Source organism: Rhopalosiphum maidis, chromosome 2, assembly GCF_003676215.2.
Source record: "Rhopalosiphum maidis isolate BTI-1 chromosome 2, ASM367621v3, whole genome shotgun sequence".
Classification (NCBI taxonomy): Eukaryota; Metazoa; Arthropoda; class Insecta; order Hemiptera; family Aphididae; genus Rhopalosiphum; species Rhopalosiphum maidis.
The window spans coordinates 46711837-46733661 of record NC_040878.1 but is presented as its reverse complement, the minus strand read 5'-3'; the positions used below and the strand labels follow the sequence as shown (position 1 = coordinate 46733661).

General features: G+C 27.2%; 2 protein-coding genes across 2 annotated transcripts; both read left to right on the top strand.

Moving 5' to 3' along the window:
- Positions 1 to 1663: 1663 nt before the first annotated feature.
- On the top strand, positions 1664 to 14137 carry LOC113551486 (protein bark beetle). The gene is made up of 36 exons (XM_026953752.2): positions 1664 to 1957; positions 2017 to 2189; positions 2266 to 2462; positions 2575 to 2749; positions 3311 to 3480; positions 3687 to 3916; positions 3983 to 4101; positions 4168 to 4304; positions 4393 to 5392; positions 5450 to 5692; positions 5756 to 5942; positions 6003 to 6163; positions 6226 to 6452; positions 6534 to 6716; positions 6780 to 7021; positions 7091 to 7331; positions 7399 to 7504; positions 7576 to 7818; positions 7933 to 8177; positions 8251 to 8435; positions 8504 to 8776; positions 8843 to 9129; positions 9194 to 9462; positions 9521 to 9665; positions 9884 to 10147; positions 10208 to 10465; positions 10543 to 10781; positions 10891 to 11105; positions 11559 to 11789; positions 11851 to 11975; positions 12038 to 12172; positions 12237 to 12507; positions 12568 to 12763; positions 12845 to 13089; positions 13192 to 13378; positions 13444 to 14137. Exons 1-36 carry the CDS (start codon positions 1664 to 1666, stop codon positions 13602 to 13604), a joined length of 8259 nt encoding a protein of 2752 aa, XP_026809553.1. The 3' UTR covers positions 13605 to 14137.
- A 510-nt stretch (positions 14138 to 14647) lies between these two features.
- Positions 14648 to 21767, top strand: LOC113554998 (CD209 antigen-like protein B). The gene is given in 6 exon segments (XM_026959240.1): positions 14648 to 14855; positions 14858 to 14881; positions 14967 to 15127; positions 16037 to 16172; positions 20368 to 20550; positions 21247 to 21767. Coding segments are annotated over 6 exon segments (882 nt in total). The 5' UTR covers positions 14648 to 14809; the 3' UTR covers positions 21579 to 21767.
- Positions 21768 to 21825: the final 58 nt, after the last annotated feature.

Genomic DNA, 21825 nt, shown 5'->3' with positions numbered 1-21825 from the left:
ACCATATAGGTATACAACTATATAACCTTTGTAAAGAATTTATTAAAAAAAACAACGTAGTTATAAACTACATTTTATACAAAACATTTTCTAACAAATTTCAAAAACTGTTAAAAATTTGGAAATCGGGGAATGCGAATATTTGTTTAAAACCTAGTGCACTCCCATGGTAATGGTCCGTGTTACTGTGTTAGTGAAATCTTTGTTGTAGTCAGTAGGGTAGACAATGATTGTCTACCCAAAAATATCAAATAATTTAGTTTTAAAAATTAGTTGTTTATTAAATGTTACTATACTTTATAAGTATTTTATTTTTTTATAATTTTATAAATAAAATGTTTACACTGATTCATTTCGTCTCTACAATGTCTGTATGAGTAGTGAATAATAAATATAATATGTACAGTTTTATTTATATCTTAATCTTATCTATACTGTAATTGCTGTTTGATCGTCACCGTCGAATCGGTGAGAGCGTGAGACATATTGAATTGTATCTCACTATTGATGACTTACGGCCTTACAGGCGTATGACATGGTAAACGAGGGACGTAGTGGGGTATTACCAAAATTATATGTATGGAAGAGATGTCTCAACGTAATAATTTAATATCATTCCGACTGTGGTTTAGGGCCTTATACACATGTGCAATTTTTAAATAAATTTTATATAACACCATTTTTTATGTTGTCTTGTTGTCCTTGTCTACCCTATAAAATTGTTCACGCGCCACCACTAGTTGTAGTACAACCATAGTTAGTACTATTTATTACTTTTATTCAGTAGGTATGTAATGTATTTATATAATATAATGAAGCCTCTCACCCTCTCCTATTAATTTAATAGAATCTTTGTTAAACCGTCTTGTACTTATTAATAACTATTGTAATATTATTATTTATTATATATGTAATATGTCACCGAGTTATGACACAAACAATTATTTAAATAATATTTCATACTCCGTTATAATATATTAAAATGTCTTTTATTAAATATAATTTGTTTTAATTTTGACTACTAACACTTAACAGTAGTACAGACTATAGAAAAAACAGTATTATAACAATCTAAAAAGTATTACAATAAGTAGTTGGTGAATTAAAACATAACACAATATATCTATAATCAATATTTAATATAACCATGAACTAAAATATAGGCTATAGCTACCTACTATAGTATATTAAATATTTACGTGATAAACACAATTTAAATTTTATAAAAATTTGTCAAATCGGCTGTCCATTGTTAATTATCTTTCTAAATTTAAGTAATATAACGGTTGAACTCAGTTGAAGAGGAATTTGAGAATCCAATAAAAAAATTATACTTATATATAATATCTTTGTTCCGTTCACCTGTTGACTGTTGCGACATCCGATCCCCTCCTTTTTACCCGTTACGCTATTAAAGTCAACAAGATTCTTAACTAATACTCAATTGAATATTGATAGTACCGTACGAAAACACAAACAATGGGTTGGGTGTAGAATTTCAAATATTTTTAATACATTTTTTTTCGTAGTTTAGTTAGTGAATTTTGTTCAGTTTTTTTTTTTTTTTTTTTTTTGTGTTTATTAGTATTTAGTGTAAAACCATTTGGACTAGAAAATTCGTTTGGACACGTTAATAATTTAAATGATGTGATATTAAAATAAAATGGCTTTAACTACAGTGAAATTACTAGGCCTATTTCAGTTTATTGAAATATTCGCATTTCATACACATGCCGATTACACTTGGGCTAATGGACTTAAATCTAATAAAGGCTACACAGAATGGTCTGGAGGAATCGTTGCTAATCATCATCGTTTAAAAACCGACCAAAGCCCATACTTCATCTTAAATAATGTTATTATTGAAGATACTGGTCAGCTTATTATAGATCCAGGAGTAATACTTAAATTTTCACCAAAAACTGGGATCACAGTGAAAGGATCAATTATTGCAAATGTAATGTATTTTAAAAATATCTAATAAATAAATAAATATGCTCATAACACATTTTATAGGGAGATGCTCATAACAAAATTGTAATGACATCTAGTGCTAATGTAGAAGACACAGATGATGGTTTAAGTCAGTCTTCTTCAAACATAAGACTTGTAGATGGTCCTAGTATACTAGCTGGACGTTTACAGTTATTTTATAAAGGTGCTTGGAGATCAGTCTGTACATCAACACAGTAAGGAAACTTTAATCTTTATAATATGCAGTAAGCTGCAAAATATTTTATCTAAATGTTTTATTTAAATATACAGATGGAACAATGCAGACCTCCAAACAACATGTCGGCATTTAGGCTTTCGCGGAGGTAAATTTTTACGTTGGATGGAACCTAAAGTAGATAAGCTGCACACACGACTTCTGTTGTCTAATTTACAATGCCAAGGTATTGAAAATGATTTAAATAGCTGTAGCGGATGGAAAAATAAAAAATTAGGATCTGGTAGCTGTGGTAAGTTTAAGTGTTTAAAACAATAAAATTTTATTTTTAAATATATGACTCATCAATCATCATTAATGAATCATCTTTAATCTCAAAGTATTTATCTAATTATAATTTTCAGATCTTAAGCAAGATATTGCTATTGAATGTCAGCCATATTATGAAAATAGCTTTGTTGTAAAAAGTTATTGGAAAGGTCTTAAATTTGAAAAAGCCCAGTTCAAAAAATCATTAATACATCATAATACCTTATATCAACCAGTCTCACTATCTGAACTAAATCATGTTATATTAACGTACGTAATTTTTTTATTCTTTACACATATTTATGTATGATACAATAAATTATTTATTCAGTGGCATCATTTTAAGGGGGAAAAGTGCCATTTTGATAATTTAGATAATATTTGGGCTCTTCATACCTTCTCATAAGAAAAACATTCAATTTAATACTTTTTTCATCTGTAATTATAAACATTATTAATATTAGTAATTTTTGATTATTGTTGTAGTTATTATACTTTTAAATAATTACTACTAATAATTATACTAATTAATACTTATAGACTATTTTTTAATTGTATAAATATATGACTGTTTATTGGTCAATGTGTATAAAAACTAATTAGTAACTTAAGTTAGTACATGGCTTTTCAATGAAATAGGCATCGCAAAAGTCATAAGAATTAACTACCTATATTATAAAAATCAAAAACCCTGGTAGAAATAAATATTATTTTCAAAAAAGTTGATCAAAATTTTGCCTCATTTAGTGAATCCTGTAATGATACCACTGCATTCATTATTTTTTAGTTTTTGTATTATTTAGTGTCATTATGATATTTATATTATGATAGATATGCTGGAGTTGGTGCTGAGTTTAAATCTACTTCAGTCATAGAAGTTGATGGAGTACCACCGTTATTAAGAAATGTGTCAATATTACATTCTGCATATAATGGAATTAACATAACAACATCAGATTCCATACTAGATTTACAAGACTGTATTATTAAAAATAATAGAGGTACTTTACTACTTTATATTAAATAAACTATATAACTATATTAAAATGTTAGTTTTTTTATACATATAAAATAATAAAATATATCAATGTGTTGATAATGATATGTGTTGGTTACAAAATATAATATTTGGTTTATCAATAATGTGTTTTTTCAAAAAAATAAAAAAAAAAAAAAAATATAAATATTTATTTTTATTTATTCTCAGGACATGGTATTTTTATGAATTCATCTTTTGGTCAATTAAGTTTAATAAAAACGTTGGTGTCTAACAACAAAGGAGATGGTATACATATGGTTCAAGGCAATGTCAATCGCGATCTCATGAATAATGTTAATGAATTATGTTCTCTTCCAACAACAACTAGTCAAACATTTCCTGTGCTTGTTTCTGTGCAACAAAATAGTTATAACGCTAAACAAATTAACTGCTACAAGGTATTTACTTATAATTTTATTTAAAATAATATTTAGATTTTTTAATCTATATATTGTTAATTACAGAGTTTATTCACTAAAATTGGACAAGTTTTAACTGTTAACATTGAACATACCCGTTCTCAACATTTTGACAATAATTCATTCATATACATTTATGATGGAGAAGTATCAACTCCTGATAGGTATTTTTTCATGAATTTGATATTTATTATCTTGTATTATTTTATTAATAAAATATATATTTTTAGGCTTTTAGCTACTATTTCTGTACTTAATAATACAGTACCACAATCAGTAACATCAAGTCGTAACAACATATTAATTCAATTTTCTGCACCAGCTAGAACAAATGTATTTGGTCTTCTTAGGGTAACTTCAGGATTTGGTAAGATAATTAATTTCAATTTAATATTATAAAATAATAAACATTAATTGATTAGATAAATTTTCTCATTTAATTTGATTTTTTTTAGTAAAATGGCATAGTATTAATATATCTGAAAGTATTCTATCTGATAATATTGGCTCTGGATTATTTGTTGAGAATTTATATAGTGCTGTGTCAATATTCAACTCTTCTGTGCACAACAACAGTGGAAGTGCTGGAGTCAATGTTTTTAATGGTTCTGCTGACATAACTATATTAGGTTCAGAAATTGTGTATAATAACGGATTTGGAATTTTAACTAATACTAATGGTGGAGTACGTAATGTTACATATTCATTAATCAAGTCAAATTCAGGACCAGGAATAGCTGTTCGGTTATTAGACAAAACAATCAGCAATGTACCTCAGAAAACAATTTTAACATATTCTCAGATCAATAACAATACAGTAGAAATTGATGGATGGTGTCATGGCAAGTCACAGATAAATGTCACAGGAAATGTTTTTAGTTTTAGCATTTATGCATTAGAAATAAAATCATGTATTGAGCGACAAGCTACTACAACTCATGTAATTATATCGTATAATGAATTTTTTAATAATAAAAAGTTGGCAGTACTTATAAGACCAATGCTTAACATGGATGCAATTTTGGAGTTCAATCGATTCAAAAAACAAGAGTATGGTTGCATATTAATTAGAAATGAACATTTTGATGAAGATTTTGATGAATCGCCAACAACTGCTTTACTGAGATATAATGAATTTTACGATAACAGTGGAAGCTATGTTGTTAATTTAGGACTAAGTACTTATAGCCAACTACATAATTTGCTATTCACGTGGAATTATTTAAAGAACAATAAAATAACTCAACCTTTTAAGTTGGTTTCAAGAAATAAAGTGGCGGCAGTAATTGTTGTTGCTTCTTCTAATATAATTGTCATGAGAAATATTATTGAAAACCCGTTATCAAATTATGAAATAGGAGTACAACTTGAAGATCAAAGTCTCATAGTAAACACTACTTATAATTGGTTGGGAAACACTGATGATCATTTTATTATAAATAGATTATTTCACAGGTAAGTTAAATTTTTTTCTTTTATTTTATGTTATTTGATATAGTAAATGTTTAACAGGCGTGATCGGTATAATTTGGCTAAAATTGAATTTGTTCCCTTCTTGTTACATCCTACAAATCCTGGTACTACGTCAATAATGACTGTTTCTACAGTTATAACCCAATTGTATAAAGAACCCAATGATTTTGGTGGAGAAGTTGATGGTGTAGAAACCGTATATAGTGGTGAATATGTTGTTACAAGAGACATTAATGTGGCGTCTAGTGGAAAATTAATTATTCATCCTGATGTCACTTTGAAGTAATTTTATACTTTATTATATTACAGTTATTGTATTTTTTGTCTAAAATGTAAATATTTTAGATTTAATCCAGGTGTTGGCATAATGGTAGCTGGTAAATTAGAAGCTCGTGGTAGAGGTTTTGGTAATATTAAATTTACATTAAATGAACCTCCTGTTCCTGTGATTGAGGAACCAATTGAAACTGTTAGTGTAAATACTAGAGTAAAGTTGGTTGCTGGAAGAACATTTAATGAAGGAAGACTTCAGGTATGATCTTTGTTTTCTTATTTTTGTTGCATTATATTAATTACATTTTGTTTTAAACAGGTATTCTCCGAAGAGTTAAATACATGGGGAACAGTTTGTAATTACGGCTGGACAATTGACAATGCTGCATTAGTGTGTCGACAAATGGGTCTAGTTTTAAATCCTGCAGATTGGAAAGTTGATGTACCCCTTGCTGATCCATTAGAACCAGTGTTATTAACGTAAGTAATTAAACTTTAAATGTTCTTGAATATTCCAATTATAATAGAATATTTATTTACAGAAATGTCACTTGTTCTGATGAAGATACAGACATGATGAATTGTAGAGTAGAAAAAGTAAGTGACTCTGAACAGTTATGTGATCATTCGAAAGATGTTGCTTTTCGGTGTGAACAACCTGGTTGGACCGGCTTAAGATTAGGTGTATTGGCAGATACGTGTAATCTACAATATGTAACAATAGAAAAAGCTGGACTTTTCGACTACATTACTAATGAATTTGGACCAGGTATATTTTCTAAAAATTAAAATTGAATTTATTCTTTTTAACAGTAGTATTTACAGTTGTATTATGTATCTATTATTATAGCCCTACAGGTAGATTTGAATAGACATACATTTGAAGGCGTTCGTATCACAGACAATGCTGGAAATGGCTTGGAAGTACTTTATTCTGACTTACATAATAGTTTGAGCTATATTCGTAACTCAGAATTTAGTGGAAATAAAGGAGCTGGGATATTTTTCAAACAACTTGGTTTGAACATTCAAGGTAAATATTATATAATGATAATTTAAGATAAATGTATAAGTATACTAGTATTTTTATTTTCAGATAGTAAAATTGAAAGAAATAAATTTGGTATTCAGCATGATGTTTCAATTAGTATTGATAAACAAAGAGAGCTCGCAGGATGGTTTAAACCATTTGCATCAAGTTCATATCAATATAAACCTGTATTATTGCCCAATGATCAATCAAATTTTCAAATAGACTTAAAAACTAATGAATTTAGATATGTTATCACTAAACAAATGCATTTAACAGAACCAATTCAATCAAAAATAATTTTTCAAGTGATTCATATTTTAATAAATTTAAAAAAAAATTGTTTATTTGTATTTATTTATTTAAAATTATTTTAGTGTACAAAAATCAATTTTGTGATTGGAATTCAGATGTTAAATATTCCACATAATAATAGTACTGAAAAAATTTCAATTCATAATATTCATAGTAATAAGATAAATGATAACATTTTATGGAGTTCCAATCAAGATACTGGTATTTTCCCTACTCAAAGTAGTTCCAATGGTATCATTTTGAATTACAGTAGTGGATCAAATCCACAAGGAAATATTGTTCTTCTTATATCATGTGTACCAGGTATGAATAATTTAATACTTAAAAATTTAATAATATTTTAATTGCATTATAATTATTTTATTTTTAGCTACAATTAAACAAGGATTATTAATTCAACCAGAACCAACATTATTTGTTACTAAAACTGCTATTAAAAGTAATGAAATTGGAGTATTTATGACCTACTATAGCGAGTAAGTTTTTTTTCTAAAAATGTATTTCTAGTTTTAAAATCATTTTTTGTATATATATATTATATGTTTAGATTTATGAGTACTGAAAGTCACAGATATAACAATAAACCCAAAAAAGGCCAGTATTATTTACGTGCTTTAAATGAATCGATACATTTATATGATTGTGATGTATCTTATAATACAAACGAAGGTTTGTTAGTTCGTGAAATTGAGCCATTTTCATTTGGACTGTTTAACAAATCTCATATTCATATAAGTGTCAATAATTCAATAATAGCAAATAATGGAAAAATTATCACTCATCACTCCAAGTATGTTTACTTATTTACACTTTATATATCATCTTTGTATTCTATTTACAATATTTGTAAAGAATTATAAATTATAATTATTTTTCTTAACCACTTATTTTAACTATTATTTAGAGATACACAAAATTCATTAAACATTTACAAATGGGAGTTAACTGGAAATTCATTTGAACGAAATCTTAAAGATGGTATCCAATTGATATTGCCATATTTATATTCATATGATGAAAACATCACTCATGTTGTGATAATTGATAATAATACATTGGTTCATAATTCAAATTTAAAATTGAACATTGGTGGACATTTTGCCATGTTAAATATCACTCGTAATACTATACAAAATAATATTTGTAAAGGTAATTTTATTAAGCCATTTCTTATGTACATTTTTCATTTTCATTTTTTTTATCTTCATTCAAAATTATTTAGATGGTTTGATAATGATAACGGGTATGGAAAAGTATATGTTAATCTGGAAGAATACGATTATTTCCAACACTGGAGAATTTATGATTAAGTTCAATATTAAAAGCCAGTGTGAAATTATGAGTTCGGTATTTGCATTGTTCAGAGAAAATATATTCAATAGTAACTCAAGATTACTTACAACAGGGGTAATTATATTGTATAGGTATTAAAAAGTGTTTATACTTCAATAACTTATAACTAATTTGTATTTTAGTCAATCTCTGCATTGATTATATTTGATGGAATTCAAAATGTTAAAATTGATCGTAATTTAATGTCATCAAGTAATAATATGAACTATAATGTTATTGCTGGTCTGCATACGTCAAGAACAAGTAACGCAATAAACATGGCAAATAATTGGTGGGGTTCTTTAGATATTAATCGTATAAAAGATCTTATATTCGATTTTGATGATTGGAATAATAATGCAGTTACTGTTTTTACACCATTTTTAATTGATGATTCTTTTGATGCCTCTTTATCGGTAAGTACCTATTATAACTTAAATATTTATGAAGTTTAATTATAATTTCTTATGAATTTGGTTTAGACAACATGGGATGATACATTCCGCACCTCAAATGGTGTATTAGGTGGTAAAATTTCAGAATCATTGATTATTACTCCACAAGAAAATGCATACACAGTTTTATCAGATATTACTGTAATGCCAGGAGTAACTTTAACTATATTACCAGGAACAACATTAGAATTTGCACCTAATGTTGGTATCCTTGTGCTTGGTTCTTTGGTCGCTCGAGGTTATATTGGTGGTGAAATAACATTTAAGCCTATAAATAAAGTTATGATACCACATTCACACAGTTTTAAGTCCAGGTATGATCATGGCAATTATTCATAATTTTTAAATTAAGTTTAATTAATTATATCATTCATCAAGGCCTACTATACGGTTAAATCATATGAAAAATGTTGATGAAACAAATGCTAATGTATTTGGATTTTTGGAGATATGGAACAGTACTCTAATGCAATGGTTACCAACTTGTGATCACTCATTCACTGAAGCTAATGCTAAAGTGGTATGTAAAGAAATTGGATCAAATAGTAGTACCTTCAACAATTGGTTTACCTGGAAGAAACATTATTATAATGAAAGTCAAATGGTAGTTGCTGCTCAAAGTTGGCCTCAACATTTTAGATGTTTTGGTAATTTAATTGAATAAATTTAAAAATGATTTGTATACCCATAAATGTTTTGTTTTAGGAAATGAAAACAATTTCCTAGATTGCCCAATTTTAAATTTTACTGATGAGTACTTAACATGTGATTGGAATGACGAATCATTTGTATTTGTATATTGTACTGAAACTATTCTTACTAAGAACCAGCATCATTGGGGAGGCATAAGGTAAAACATTCAAGAGATTACAACCAATTAAATATTTACTAATAAATCTAGGAAATTATGGTAAACTGTATTTTAAAGTACTTATAATTAATTAAACATTATACAATATTAAATTGCATAAACTTACAAAAATATTGACTAAAATAACTATGAAAATGTACATTTGCTTAATTTCAAATGTAATATAAATTTTTAGTTGATTAATATTACTTTTATAGATTTGCTAACAATGATTTTGAGGTAAACGATTATTCTGAATATTTGCACGATAATGAAAACCACGGATTGAAAACAAATGTGCAATCTCAATTACAATATGTACGAGTTGAAGGTGCTGGAGTGTTACATAACGAATTATCACCAGCTGTTATGATAGTTGGAAAATCTCCTTACATAAATTCTATTAATGTTACAAATTCAGCATCTCATGGGATATCTGTTATAACATTTAAACACCAAAACATACATCTATTTTCTAATTGGTTAGTGTAATATTTTTAGTAATTAATTTTATTCCACTTAAATGATAACTTGTGTCTTAGGATTGAAAATAATATTGGAATTGGTATTAACATAATTTCTTTAACTGGAGAAGGACAAGAAAACGATGAAAGTTCCTTTGATGTGTTAAAACAAGTGAATATTCCTAAAGACACATTCGGTTTGTTAGATATGTGTGATCCCATCAAAGATGTAGTAGTGTATGAACGAATGATAGTACACTTCAGATACAGTGATCAACCAATATCTTGTGTTAAAATTTTTCGTAGTTATTTGGGATTTAAATCATTAGGTTTAAGGTATAAAAAATAATAATTAGTATTCTTCTTTTTTTCAAGTAACTATTTTAATTTTAACTTTTTATATTTATTTATAGATTACTACAACTAAATCTAGCGCATGAAAATGATTATGTGGGAATATATGATGGAATAATATATAATAAAACTTCTGAAATTATCCGTCTTGTTAAATCTCCAAAATCTCAAAGAAGAAGATTTATCAAATCCACATTTGGTAGCATTAGTTTAAAAACTATAGCTCGAGCTGCTTCTTCTCGTGTTTATGGTTTTATTGCAGAAATTATGACCCTTCCTATTGCTGCAATTGGTTTTGGTATGTATATATTATTAATATAAGATTGTAATAGATTTAATAACGTATAATTAGAGTTATATTTTTCATTAAAAAAAGAGAAAAATTGATTTTTATTAATTAATTTTAGATCGCAACACTGAACATAATATTTCATATTCAGTGATCAACAATAATTTTATGGGTGCTATAAGCTATGCGTGTGCAGGTGAAGTAAATCCACATATTAGTGTTGCTTGGAATAAGATAATTAATAATTGTCATCATATACCCAATTCAAACATAAGTACATGTGATATGCCAATCCAATTTCAGTTGCAAAATACTCAAAGTTTACTACTTCATGTAAGACATTTTTTTACATGATTAGTTAAATAATAATTTGATTAAAATCTTAATATAAATCCCTTTTTACTTTCTCTTCTGATTGTTCCTATTTATTATTCATCCTTACTTAATCCGTACAACTATTGTTTGTTCTAAAATAAATTATGGGTTAGTTTATTTAACTATTCCAATACTTTATTTCTGACCTTGTTACAAATAGATAATTTAATTCCTCTGTCTTCAAATTTGCCTCCCTGGAACCACTTACAAAATTTATTGTCCTTAAGAATTTTTTTTTCATGAACATTCAAATATTTTCATTTTGAAATAATAATAATTCCATATTTCCATTTATTTATTCTTCAACTTCAATAACTGTTTTCTAATTTTAACGATTTATTGTATTTAATATATTTGATTTATTTTGCTTCAATTTTTATAAATATAAAGGTAAAATCTTTTTTATTTTAGAATAACCTCGTTATGAAAAATCAAGGTGGTCTTAAAGTGACAGCAGATTCTAGTGGATTCGCAACTGCTTTACAAGCAATTATCCATAATAATTTATTTACAGAAAATGTTAATTTGCCAGTATTAAATATTAGTGGTATACGAGTGGCGCCTCAACAACATATAACTATTTATCGCAACTTTTTCTCTGATAATATCGCTCCGTATGAAAACATCATTCAGCTCGTGCAGGTAATTATTTAATAATTTATAATAACCTCTTGTATAATTTTTAACTTTCTTTCATTTTAAGGTTATTTCAAATTTTACATTCAACTACGTTTATAGTAACATTGGTTTTCATGTTCTACAAATGTCTGGTTTTCACGGAATCCGATTGCCATTACAATCATCAACTTCACATAATGGATTTTATTGGTAAATATCTTTTACAATTTATTTCTTATTGTGTAAGTATTAATTTAATTTTGTTGTTACAGGAACGAAGCAACAAACTTACAGAACAAAGGGACAATATTGGCTTTATCAAACGGTCAATATTATATACATAATATATTTTATGACCCTGAAAATAACTATGAAATCATAGCTGCAACCAGTAATAATAGATCAAAGTAAAAACATTTTGATCTTAACTTTCTTTAGTCAAAATAATTATCATTACAATAATATTTGCAGTGATTATATTTATGCTATTGATGGTTCCATTGATGCTCGTCACAACTATTGGGGTTTTAATGATACTATTGCTGTGCATGGACGCATCAAAGACTACAAAGATGAAATAGAATTAATGCCAGTTGATGTAATACCGTATTACTCAACAAATAAAACTATTTTAGAATCAGAAAAATGTCCTCCACCTTGGATCTTAATGCCGAATTCTAATACTTGTTATGGATACATTGCCGTACCAATGACATTTTATGAAGCCAAGACATTTTGCATGGTAAGCAATGCACTTAGTGTTGTTAAATAAATATTAAAAATGTTATGTCTAATTTTTTAGACTATGAATGCTTCTATGCCATTCATTACTGGTGATTATGCAAATATCAGGAGAACTCTGCAATTGCAGATATATGACTATGGCCTAATCTGGGTTCAGCATATCGACTACATTGGTCAGTGTACAGCTCTTGGTTTTAACAAAGTACACACTAATGTAGAGTGTGCTTTTCGTAATGCTTTCATTTGTGAAATGGGTAATAATAAATTTGCTTTAAAACAAAATAATTATTAAGTTAAGTGATAATTTCTTTATTAAAATGTTTATTTGTTATTAGACCCTCAAGTGACAATAAATCCATTAAAGTGGCGTGATGATTTTGTCAACATTGCTGTTACGGGGTTAATATTTGGTTGTTTGATTTGTGTGGCATCTGTATTATGTTGTTGGTGGACTAAATCAAAGCGAAGACAGGTGCAAAGACTAAATAGACGAAACTCAATTCGCCAATCATTAACATCTTTACGATCATTATCCCTGTCACAGCCTGCATTTTCTGAATTAAATTATCGACGTAAACCAGTATGTTAAAATAATTGTATCTTTTTTTATTTTTTATGACCATGATTTTATAATTTTTAATAGTATTTGAGAAATATTTATTAGAAATATATTAATTTATAGATAATTGATAATAGCAGTGGTTTTAACACAGTATCATCCAAAGCCAACGGAAGTAACGATTCCATAATGAAATCACAATTCAATTCATCTGTTGATGAATATGAGCCAAGTGACTTATACGAAGTACACAATGTTAACGATCCCATACACATCGAAAATGATTATGATTTAGCATATAAAAATAAAGGTATTTCCTGGTTTTATTAAATTGTAAATATGAAAAAAAAGTTATCTCTATGTATATAAATTTAGGTTTTAGAGACAACTCAACATTTGCATCTACAGTGGGTATGTGGACAGACTTAAGTAGTCGAGGAGTATACAGTAGTGCAGAAGTCCTTGAAACAAATTTGGATCAGGCACCTTCGCCTCCCCCCAGATCACACAGCCAACCACTTGAAACCTCAATGTGATATATTATTATCCTATTTACCTTATTTTAATTATTGTATTTATTTATATTGCTTAATCGATCTCTTAGTTCAGAGACCACTCACCCAATAGAATATAGTGTATAAAATGTTTACGAAGTATTAATAACGATTAATTTATTTGTACCTATTTATTACTAAGAAATTGTGTTATAAAACATTACGCACTAGTGCACTACACTGCCTGTGACTATATTCAAAGTCCCTTATTTTTGTTTTCGTGGATAAACAGACACTTTTTGTTAGGTTTAGGGAAATTGACAAGGTATATTTTAATTTTTTTGTTTTGTTTTTTTTATATATATATGTACAATAGACATAATTTAATTAAGAGTTAAAACATTTTGTAATGTGATTAAAACGAAAAAGTATTCCGTCCAGTTTACTAATCACACGAGCCGTCCAGAATAAAATTGTTGATATCTATGTATAATTAACATGTTTTAGAAGCAACTATAATTAGTTAATATGTATATTTTTTTTTACATACATAAATATATAATAAATGTTCTTTTATACAACATTGTGTTATGATTTCATTTAATATGACGTACTCTCTAATATTACGGAGAGGTAAAACCTATTTGTCACCGGAATATGCAAATGAGCAAATGATGTCAATAACTGATACGGATGGGATGCCCTCATGCTGTGAGAATTATTATTATTTTTTTTTCACAGTCCATTTGTTTTAGTGCGTGGAAAACTTTCACTCGGCCAGTGGTTCCCAATCGAATAAATTTTTTTTCTCTATTAGATCAAAAGAAAAATCACTTTTCGTCGAACCAATATACCTGGGCGGAATTTTCTCTGCGCATCAAAATTCGCACTAGATATAGTAGTATAGATTACCTGTAGAAAATCCCATTAGGTGCATCGACTGCATCAATGTCGTCGATTTGTCAACGCATTCGGCCGTTTAACGAACGTGACCGTAGTTAAGGTCCAATGGTTTTAGGTCAGTAATTAGTAACACGTTTGCGGTGCGTATTTATTAGATGGTTGACTTTGGTTTCTACGTTCAGTGTGGCACTGGTGTGATCATCGGGCAGATTCTCGCGATCGTTCGCTTGCAGTGCACAATCAGCGCGCATTTCTCCAGTAGTTTAAACCTCTCTAGTCCTCGCGCCAATAACTATAATAATCGTTCTCGTTCCTTTTCACGAGCAGGTATATTACAGTTAAATATGATTTTATCGAAAATAATAGCATGTGTCGTCATACCATTGCTGTTTTCACGGTCGTTCAGTCAAACCGAGGTAATTTTTTTTTAAATTTATATTTTGAAAAATAAATCTCAAATCTTTATAGCGTAATTACGAAATGACTTGATCATTCTTTTAGATTTTGCTCACCGTTTAACAACTATTGAAGACTTAGCAACACGCGACAACGTCATAAACGTGCCGGTAGCTTTGCCTACCGGTTACGTTGTGAATCGACCGTCTCAAAATATAGCTGCTGCAGGAGATCGAGTGGACGTTAACAAAGAACCAAGCAAAGAAGTACTTGAAAATTTTATCGTTTATTCACAATTTCTTATGAAAAACTTATATGATACATTTTTTAATAACTAATAAGGAATGCTGAGCCATTTAAGTAATTTTTTTAACCAAGTTTAAGTTGTCCCTCACGGAAAATAATAATAACTAAACTAAAATTAGGTTAAAATCATTTAAAAATATAAATTGATTTAATTAAGTAAGTTAAATTACAAATTTTCAGGAAAGTTATAATTTCTTTAAGTTAAAGTCGGGTTACTTTTTTTTAATTACCCTTAACTACCTATACTAATAAACATATTTATCTCATCGAAAAGAAAATGACTAGTTTTAGTATATGATGTAGTAGGTACTGTAGTAAAATAATATTCAATATAATTATTACTATAATACCTATAAGCCATAAGGACTATTTCTAATAAGCAGACCTTTCTTCCAGACGATTCGGGCGACCATAATTATTATGTTAATAATATTATTGTCGCTGCGTTCAAATGATATCATATTTACAATTACGTACAATATTATTCGATTTTAATCCGTAATAAAAAAAATACCATAGATGAATACAAATAATATACAATTTATAATAGTAAAAAAATTTATAAAGAATTTTAATTTTAAGTTTAACAATATAATTAAGTTAAGTTACAAAAATTGTTTATAAAAAGAAATAACTTAATTTGAAATTATAAGTTATTTTATAACATTCTATAACTTTTAACTTTTTTATACTATGGTTACTGTCCAGCTTTGTTAATAAGTAATAACTAGTAAAATTTTGAATTCACATTATTATTTTGAAATTTGATCAATAAATTCGCGCGTTATGTGGAATAGTTTATGTTATAAATGTTTAACTCGATGTATTACCTCTCATGATTCAACAAAAACTTTATGTTAAATTTATAGGTTTCAGAAACTGATATGTATTTACTAGGAGCTATAGAAAAATTGGTACATAGAATGGATTTAATGGAAAAACGGTTAAAACGATCAGAAGAACTCATTCAACACATTGTAGAAGGAAATGCAGTCAACAGAGAAGGTTAGTCACGATCTAAATAAAACTATTCAGAAATTAAAAAGAATAATAAAGCATAACAGTTATTATACACTATTATATTTGCTTAAATATTTCAAATATGAAATATATTAATATTTATTAATTATTATTGATATCAATGACGAATACTCAATTTCTATAAAACGACTTGCACAGTGAATATTGTACATGCTTAACTCTTAACTATTTACTTACTGGGTAAGTGCGATTTAAAAAAGTTATTTACATTAAAACATAATACGCTATAATAATATGAACGTATGTAGCCATGTAAGTAAGATTATTTACCAATGAATAATCAAAATTTTTCGAGTTATTGAATTAATAATATTCAATAGAACCTGCTGTTCATAACTTATTTAAATATCGACACCTTTTTGGTATAGCTAAACATTTTTAATACGTTTAGAAATATTATGGTAGATCAATGAGAGTAAATTTAAATGTTCTCAGTTCTGTTATAATTTTTATACATCACCAAATACTTCGTGATTTCTGATTGTTTTTACGAGTGAATTTATCATAATATTCATAATTAAGTTACATTTATTATCGACTAGTAGGTATGTTATAAGTTATAACTCATAAGTCATAGTTCATAATTAATTTAGAAATAACTAATACCTATGTACATTTTAAGTTTTTATTTCGGTATAGCGTGTAGAATGACTATAATGTAGATATTGTACGTAGTCATATTACCACAATAACTATAGGTACTGTAGATACTTACTGATCATTATAAAAGTTTATACATTAAATAATAATACTACTGTTTCTTTAATAATATTATTAAATAAAATACGATTCATATTCCATTTTGTTTTTTATACATTATTATAATATGCAAACTATAGACGTGAATAATGGATGATTTAAATGCCCATTAATCCATTGCATGCTATCATGCTGCGTATATGCTGGTACCTATATAGAGAATAACTATACTTGTTATTTTGGCCATGGGTATAAATTAACCAATTAGAACAGTAAGCATTTCTAAATGTTTAACAATGTAGTTATAATATGTTTACAATTATAATAATTGCATTTATTTTTAAATTAGCACTTAAGTGTGTTTGTTTTATACAAGTATTCAGTTAATTTTTGAGATAGTACCTATAGGTCCTATAGGCTATAATACAATACATTATAATGTATGCTGTCCAAACAATCGAAATATTGGATATATAGTTTAATTTAATAAGTACATTTATAATTATATATGTTAAAATATATTACATATAACATATTATTTGTCGAAATTGTATTATTTTGAATTTGAATAGTTAGGAGCATTTTATTTTTTTATTATGAAGTCAATTTTATACGGTATGATATTCATGATTATGAATAAACCATAATTTATTATTATTATATGTAGTTATTGTAGTTATTTAGCATTATTTATTCTACAAATTATGAAGTCTGAAACACAATTTTAATTATATGACACGTGTTACTGCAGTATTTAAATATAATTAAGGAATTATTTCTTATTTACTATTAACATTTCAAAATAAAAAAAAATAACTAAGTCAACTAAACATTATCGAACACTGAGTCCGAAGTCTAAATGAATAATAGGTATTACATACTATACTTAAGTTATAAGACTGTCAACTTAGTGAATCCTAAATAATTTAAAATTTAAATGAAAATAATAATATAGATACATATTCATCAAAGTAATTTAATAGTACTTATAGAAATGTATATTTAATAATTTTAATGTATTACAAATAGTGCCTAATTATTTAGTTATGTGAATTCGTACCTATATTAGGCAGGTATTTAAAATAAACTATTAAATTATTGTATAATAGTTATATTTTGAAGTATAATGTTTATTACTTAACTTTTAATTTATGATCAAAATGTTGACTTATTATTACCTAGTTATTTATTATTAACCCATACTATACATGTAATTACTTCTTTAAGTTTTCCGTGTAAACTATTCATGTATAGCATGTTGCTATGTTTAAGATTATTTGTAGCGATTGTACACCCGGTACTCGGTAGTTGGTAGTGTTAGTACATTCGTACACTGACTAGCTGCGATTAGAAATCGAGATTCAAACTAAAGATTACCTATAGAAAACACTTTTTTTTTAAATTACTTTCTTATCAATTCTGTGAATAATATTACTAAAATAAATTTAACATGTTTTTCAAATTAGTTCATTTTACTTTTAGATACAAATACAAGTAAGCCGATGTGTAAGTGTTCGAAGTTTTTCAAAATATTGAATTGTGCCTATACTATAAAACAACCCTATAAACTATAGTTATATTATTATTTATTAGAGTTATAAATCATTTTTTTTTTTAATAAGACACTTTATATTTATTGATATCTAGATAATACATTTCACTTAAATACTGAAATCATATGGGTTTCATACTATAGTTGTGTACTGTTTACAGGTATCACTGCAGACGTACGAAATTAAACTGGTTGTAATAGAAATTTACATATTATAGAATTTTATTTTCAGAATAGGTTTTCAACAACAAACGTAATTTCGTATGGAGCTGATTTGCCTATAATAGTAGTATAGTATAAATAATAATATTATGATATCCGCTATCCGTTAAGTAATACGTTCTATTAAACATAACTCATGAAATATATAAAAAAAAGATTAAATAAATCACGAAATTTTAATGTCATTGTGTCAAACTATTAAATTTGAGAGTTGAATTAAATCCAAATTGCATACTTATTTTATTCTAAGTTGATAAAATTGTCTTATAATTTACATTACATTCCTTGGTTTAATTAGTACATTAATTTCTAGTTTGTTTTAACACTGTGTATAAAAAAATCTTTGAATTCGTCTTGTAATCAATCATTATTTTTTATTCTTCTACATTCTATGATACATTTTTTTTATAAAATTGTGATTATTTATCCTAATTAAACTATTACATTTTGACTAAATTTTCATCTGTGATTGATTTATAATTTTTTCAATCTCCGTGTTCATATGACATAATTTACAACTAGTGTCTTGAGAGATGAGAGTGTTTTGTTTATTTCTGTAACTGAAATTTGCTGTGACGAGTCAATTATAATAATTTTAATTACTGGAAATGTACATCTTAACAATGACATTTTTAAATAAAAAAAAGAATATTTAGCTAATGAATAATACAAAATCAATAAGTTTATCCTGGATATTAATATTAAACGACATTAACGAGAGTTCCTAACATCTTAGCTCACTGACACGGTCAGTCGTTTTGTTTGAGAGTAGGTATATTTATTGTATGTTTACTCTTCGACTCTCGAAATTCTTTATCAAAAATATATTATATTAATATGAATAATAATTACGTACTATAATTCAGTAGAACAAATATTCTAATATTTCAGATGAACAACACTATTATAAGAGGAACACATATTTTGTTATTATTTTTTTTTTAATATTTATAATAGGTACAAGTATACAACTATTCATTATAATTATATCTAATTACAATATTGTATTTTAAGATTTTTCTTATAAAAACATTAGAAGCTTATGATAATACTTTATTTAATATCTATTTTGTATAAAGACAAATTATTGTTCTAAAACAATCAAACTACTACTTCTGCTTATTAAATAATATTATTTATTACTGTATATACTTACAACAATTTATAAGCAATGAATATTGTATAGACATATTTAAGTAGTATCGTATATATAATATAATATTACAGTAATACATATTATAATATAATAGTTACATTAAAATAAATATTTAATATTTATTAATAGTAAAACGATACAATATTATCTTAAGCAATTCAAGTAATCAAGTGCAATAAACGAAAATATTGAACGACAACGTTTATAACTTATAATTATGATATCTTTGGACATATTTTTCTTATCAAATTTATCAGGTTCTAAATATAATAATGTCTAATAATAGAAGGCGTTGGCATATCGTGTAAATTAGTCTTAGCATTCAAATATTTATTTTAGGTAATAACAATAATTACTTATAGGTAGACTTACGTGCACGTGTACTTATAAACAATTAAGTATAAAAACAATATGTATATATGTAGACAATCGTATATGCGCGAGTACATAATATAATATATTCTACGGTAGATCAATATTATTTTATTATTTGTGAATATTACACCTATATAATGCTATTTTTTTCATAGATCCTTGTCCAGGTAATTTCACGCGTATCGCACATACTTGTTATCACTTTAGTGAAAGACAGTATAACTGGAAGTCAGCTATGTCGATGTGCAAGAGTCTGGGAGGAAATCTGTTAGAGTTCGACAACAAAGACGAACAGATTGATGTGCTGACGTACCTTATCGGTGACAAGTATCTAAGAGGTGAGGGATTATTTTGATTATTTTTTTCTAAGTATGAAGGTTGCAGGGTGTTTTTAATGTGCATTTTTTAAAGAAATAATTAATTTAAAAAAATTTAAGTGGTGACAATTTTTGGAGTTTTAATTTTTTTCGGTGACGACCTACATTTCTTTTTTCATAATCTGAAGCAGAATACTTTTGTAAACATTGAGAATTATGATTTACTTATGTAATTTATGTAAAATCAAATATTGAACAATATTAGTTTTTTTAAATTAAATGTATTGAAAATAAGTAGTAAACTAGTAATGTATCAGAAAATTTATTTATTTTCTTGAAAATTACATTTTTTTAATTAATAGAAAAAATAGCGATCGGAGTTTCATGTTAAAAAATCACCCTGTATCAGTGGCGTGCTCAGATTTTTTGAAAGGGGGGATATTCATTTTTGACTTGTCACAGACCCCTAAATTTTTTTTCATGTATATAAAATATCATTACAAAACAATCTAAAGAGGGGATATGGCATCCTGATCCCCTATGAGCACGTCACTGCCCTGTATACATTATAGTACATAATATATATATATATATATATATACGAGACAAATAATTGAAAATTATACGCGAACCTGTTGTAGCTGGAGCAGGTATCGATTATTAAAATTGTTTGTTTTTTTTTTGAAAATTCTTTAATGTATATCGGAATCACTACAGGTTACGACTATTGGACGGGCGGCCTAAACCCGGGATTGCTTTGGATATGGGCTAACAGCGCGCGGCCCGTGGTGCCCAAGGATTCAACGAGGCCCGAGGATCAGATCAGCGGGTCCGGTCGGTGTTTACGTCTCACCCCCAACGCGGCAACCAAGGTGTACTCGTACTCTGGCGCCGAGTGCAGTAACCGGCACCGGTACGTGTGCAAGCACGAGGAGAACGCTACGGAAAAGGCGCTGACCAGGATACATAAAGCGCTTAAGGACGGCAGCCAGCAATCAAAACCAACGATGGTCTTCGGATCATCGCCACTGATTGCGGCCACCGTATAACCGTATACACTACTTATATAAACTAAATATAATAATCTATTGTACATTATGTGATAACACTGATAACTGATAAGTACCTAATTCACGCATTACCTATATATATATAAATAATTAATTGTGAGTCCTACGAAAAAATTCAAACGCATGCAAAATTCGCGAACGGCTATGAAATTTAATTGTATAAAAAGCAAGATTTGTATAATATAATAGGTATTGTAAGTTTTTTTTTTATTTATAATTTATAATA

Excerpts from the sequence above, each read along its gene's own strand:
- LOC113551486 (XM_026953752.2), top strand. The coding sequence starts at position 1,664 with ATGGCTTTAACTACAGTGAAATTACTAGGCCTATTTCAGTTTATTGAA. Across the intron at positions 2,463-2,574 it reads ATTAGGATCTGGTAGCTGTG|ATCTTAAGCAAGATATTGCT; the intron begins GTAAGTTTAAGT and ends TATAATTTTCAG. Across the intron at positions 9,130-9,193 it reads TCACACAGTTTTAAGTCCAG|GCCTACTATACGGTTAAATC; the intron begins GTATGATCATGG and ends TCATTCATCAAG.